Raw genomic sequence first — 4,482 nt, 5'->3', positions numbered from 1 at the left:
TGACATCGAAATTACCGGAACTGAATCGACGAAACCAAAATTGCATGTGATTGGCTATTACAGTATCACATCCAAAAACACTATTTACATTTTCAGCCGCTTGGCTGGTATTTTTGCCTTTATCTGAGAAAAACTATGAAATAGTCAGAATGTTTTTGTGGTGCAAAATCTCATCTTTCTAACGCCATATAGTGAAACCCGATCGGACTTGTACAACGCGAGATACAAATAACTAGCGTATCTTTATATAATATCTTCAACATTAAGACTACTGCAAATGGCTCTATGTTCTAGATCATATCCAATTTTTCACCCTTGTGAGTGCCTACGCATATTTTTAGATTTTTCAGGATACATTTTTATATATATAAGATCCGCGAGGGGGGCCATGGCCCCCATGCACCCCCCCCCTGTATCCGCCCCTGGTCGAAGGCCTTAGATGAGTCCCCAAACAGAGCATCTGGGACTTCTCTTTTCTCCAGAGCAGTCACAATTGCCCATGTGAGGTCAAAAATAGCTGATTGAGTACTGCGGCCTTCGGTGAAACCATGCTGATGTTTTGTAATGACATTGAATTTTTTTATGAAGCTTAAAAGTCTTTCAGCTAGTACTTTTTCAAAAAGTTCAGCGAATGCTGTTATAAGACTAATTGGCCTGTAGTTACCATAATCATTTGGAGCTCCTCTCTTGAACAACGGTTTAACAATATTTACCTTCAGGCTGTCAAGGAAAATGCCTTTCTTGAATGAACAGTTCATAATGAACTTTAAAGGCTCAATTATGAGATTCAAAGCCTTCTTTGTCACCTTAATGGGAACATCGTCATATCCAGTAGACGATTTGTTAATGTTATTGAACTTTAGAATTTTAGACCTAATCTCCGCATCTGTAATATCAAACATATAAAACGAGTTTTCCACCTTCTTGACTTCAAAAGTGGAACCATCCCCTGAATGTAGCATAGCAGTAGTAATATTTGGTGCAATATTAGCAAAATAGGAGTTAAAATCATCAAATACCTGTTCTGGATTCCCATTCATTATAGGTTTCCCAGTACCCAGGGACCCATAGCCAGTGGTATCCTTTATGACCCGCCAAACCATCTTTGTTTTATTTTTAGCCTCCGATATTATTTTGCCATTGTGATTTTTTCTAGCGATCGACAATGCTCTGTCATATTCCTTCTTGGTTTTCTTGTACAGTTCTTCTAATTCAGGTCGATATTTCACCGCAACATAAAGGACATCAAGCGTTTTCTTTATCTTCTTCACATCTTGAGACTCTCTATAGTATTCCATCTTCTTTGAAAGAAGTATATTCCTTTTTGGAAAATGGCATCCAAACAACGACAAAAACTGTTGTTGAAAGTAGTCCCACCTCTCACCAACATTATTGGGAGGGATATCTTATAGTGCATCCCAAGATTTCTGAAATAATTCAGATAAAAATTGCCAAAAGCCATATCGCTGTAGTCTCTGATGAATTTGTACTCCGGGTTTTTGTTATCAAGAGACCCCTCAACCTCAACAAACTGAGCTGTATGACAACATAATTAGATTTGTTTTTTCTCTAATACAAATTTCACATATAGATGAAAATTTTTCAAAAAAGATTTCTAAATCTACATGTGGTAAAGAATTTTATCTATAATACAAAGTTAGATTATTTTTTGCTTATAACTAGTGAAATTAGTAGCAGAACATTCACACCTTAGGCACTGACATACCCTGAAGGTCCATTCTTTCCGAAAAAACATAGTCTTTATTGGCAAATAGGGCAGACCAACCATGATGACCAAACTCCCTACAGTAGCTGGATATTAACTCGTACCCCTCCAAACCATACATTTTAATCTGTTCCTGACTTTGCCAATGTTCTGTGACACCTACAATATCTGGATCACATGTTCTAATCAATTCCTGCAGTCCAAGGTAATATGTTGACATTGACTGAATATTCTGATGCAGGATCTTCAACTTCCCAGTTAGCTAATTTGTTATTTTTTCTGTCTTGTTATGTTCTCCCTCTGAAAAAAAATCCGGAAGTTAAATTCTCTGATAGTGACACCTTCAGGCCAGAAATCTTTATTGTTGATGATAATGTATATTTTTTCATTTGGTACTCCCACTGAAAATGAATCTAATTTCTTTATTTCAACTTTTTTTATATCCATTCACATCCTGCAGATACTGTCTTATATTTTCAGGCATAACGTCCTTACCAGCAATTCTTCCAACGTACAACCAACTCCTCTGGGCTCCAAGGACTATTGAATCTTTTTTCACATTAGCACCCGTGCAATAAACTGGTTGTGATCTGGTTTTATTCTTGCGTGATTGTACCATTTTCCATGCTTCTTCCCTATTATCACTTCTATTGGATTTATTAGTATCATTCAGATTTTTTCCTTCGATATTTTTATTTAACTCTACAGAGGTTAGAACATTCCATTCATTTGCAGAGGTTATGTTTCTGCTCTCATTTTAAGTGATCCGCTTTGTTGAATGTCCGTAACCGGATCGACAGTTGACAGCTGAGATGCCGACGCGTTTGATGTTTTCTTTTTCTCTCATTGAGGACTCGCATGGAAAGTATTATCTGTCCGATTATTTGAAATGTTATGGTGTTTTTTTTTTCATGTATATCATTCTTTCAACTAACAATTAATTTTTTTGTAGGAGTATTTTATTCTTACTCTGTACTTCCTTCAAAAGTTCTTTCAGTAGATTATTCTCAGCTTTAAAAACTTTATTCTCCATTTGCAGTCCAACTAATATCCCTTTCCGAAATATTTTCCTTTCGCGATCCACTTTCATGAATACAGGAAGTTGATTTCTTATTAGCTGCTTGAAGTCAACATGATGGTGATAAAATATATTTTATGCCTCAATATAATCTGATTATGATATCCGCCAGATATTTGTTTTACAGACTTCATCATTGAATATATTGAAGCTAATTAAAAAAGGGGTAAGATGATCCCTGGGATCATCTTAAACACAGGGGTGTATTAAATGATCTTTTTGTAAGGTTTTTGGAAATTGAATTAGTTTTGCGCTTCTCGTAGAAACTCAAGAATTACGTCAATTCCTGCTTAAGCGGATCATCTTGGGCACCTTTCCTATCATTTTCATTTTATTTGAATTCATTATGTAGCCTTTTTATTGCTTACTCTGTTCAGATCATATATAAATGAACATTTCATATTAAACATTTATTGTTCATCATTTTCAAGATCTAATTTTGCTCGTCTGCCGAAGTTAATTAATGCATTATCGGATATAACGTCCGGTATCAATCTTCCATCAATTGGCCCATTTCAGCGCATAAATCAACACAGGTGATTAAATGCAAGTCCAGATAGCGCCACGGGCGTTAATCGAATTAGCGTTAATCGGTCAACGGGGAACCTTTCACGGTCCATAAACGACGGTGATCTCCCTCACTTAACGGCTGGACATCAGACTCCACTGACGCTAGAACGGAAACTATTTTTCAACTCATTCACTAGAAATTGCAATCGATTTTAGAAATGAATGTCTTCTGAAATTTGAAACAAAAAAAATTTTTTATCGAAAGCTATTCAAAATTCATACTATGATTGATCATTTTCTCACAAAATATTTGAAGCTGATATATACGAGTTTAATTTTCGAAAATCCGGGAACTATTTACGTTCAAACTTTACTGTAAACAAATATTGTTTCGAGTATCATTCTACTAGTATACAAGGTGAATTAAATCTATTTGCTCATAAGCAAAGGTTAGGTTATTTGAGATAATAAAAATAAATATGCCTAGTAGCTCAAATTTTCAGTTCACTGTTGCCAACCGAATACCGATAAAAAGCTTCACGTCACGACGACCTAGAAGTGATTTAGTTTTGCGAACTGTGACTGCAAAATTTTCACCATTTTTGTAGTGAATTTAAACAATCAAAAATGCGCGTAATTTTTACTTATAAAAAGTCAAAAGATGGCTGCTTCAAAAGTGACATTTGTCCAGACAGCGGATCATTCTAAATGAGAGCTCTTATTGGAAAACCCTTTAGTTCAGCAGAACATCCACCAATGTTATGGTCGTTTTCTCACTCTTTCGTTCATTCTTTCGAAATTTGAGCCATTGTGAAGAAAGTTAGTTGTATTATTCTGAGTTTATATGTTAATTATACAGTAATACAATAATAGTATATGTCGAAAGCCACAGTTAAGTTCGTTAATGATCAAAATCAGACAAGAGGTTCTTTAAGTATAATAATCTTTGTACGACTCAGAAGATACGAAAGGAAATATGATAACATGATTCTTGAAAATCCCGAATGGAGTTTTTATGAAATGCTTAATGGCAAGTTATTATAATACCGAAGAACTCGCACAATCTTTTAACTTTTGAGAGCTCTCACGGAGCCCTAGCAGACTCGGGTTAGAAAAGCATCAAATAAAACAAAAACAAACAAGATAATCCAATAGAAATGCCGAAATT

General features: G+C 35.2%; 1 protein-coding gene across 1 annotated transcript; it reads right to left on the bottom strand.

Moving 5' to 3' along the window:
* Positions 1-359: 359 nt before the first annotated feature.
* Positions 360-1,298, bottom strand: LOC123678657. The gene has a single exon (XM_045615794.1). The coding sequence runs from the start codon at positions 1,296-1,298 to the stop codon at positions 360-362; it is 939 nt and encodes a 312-aa protein (XP_045471750.1).
* Between the last annotated feature and the right edge of the window lie 3,184 nt (positions 1,299-4,482).

This window comes from Harmonia axyridis, chromosome 4 (assembly GCF_914767665.1).
Source record: "Harmonia axyridis chromosome 4, icHarAxyr1.1, whole genome shotgun sequence".
Lineage (NCBI taxonomy): Eukaryota > Metazoa > Arthropoda > Insecta > Coleoptera > Coccinellidae > Harmonia > Harmonia axyridis.
The sequence above is the reverse complement of the archived record's forward strand: the minus strand, read 5'-3'. Positions and strand labels throughout refer to the sequence as shown.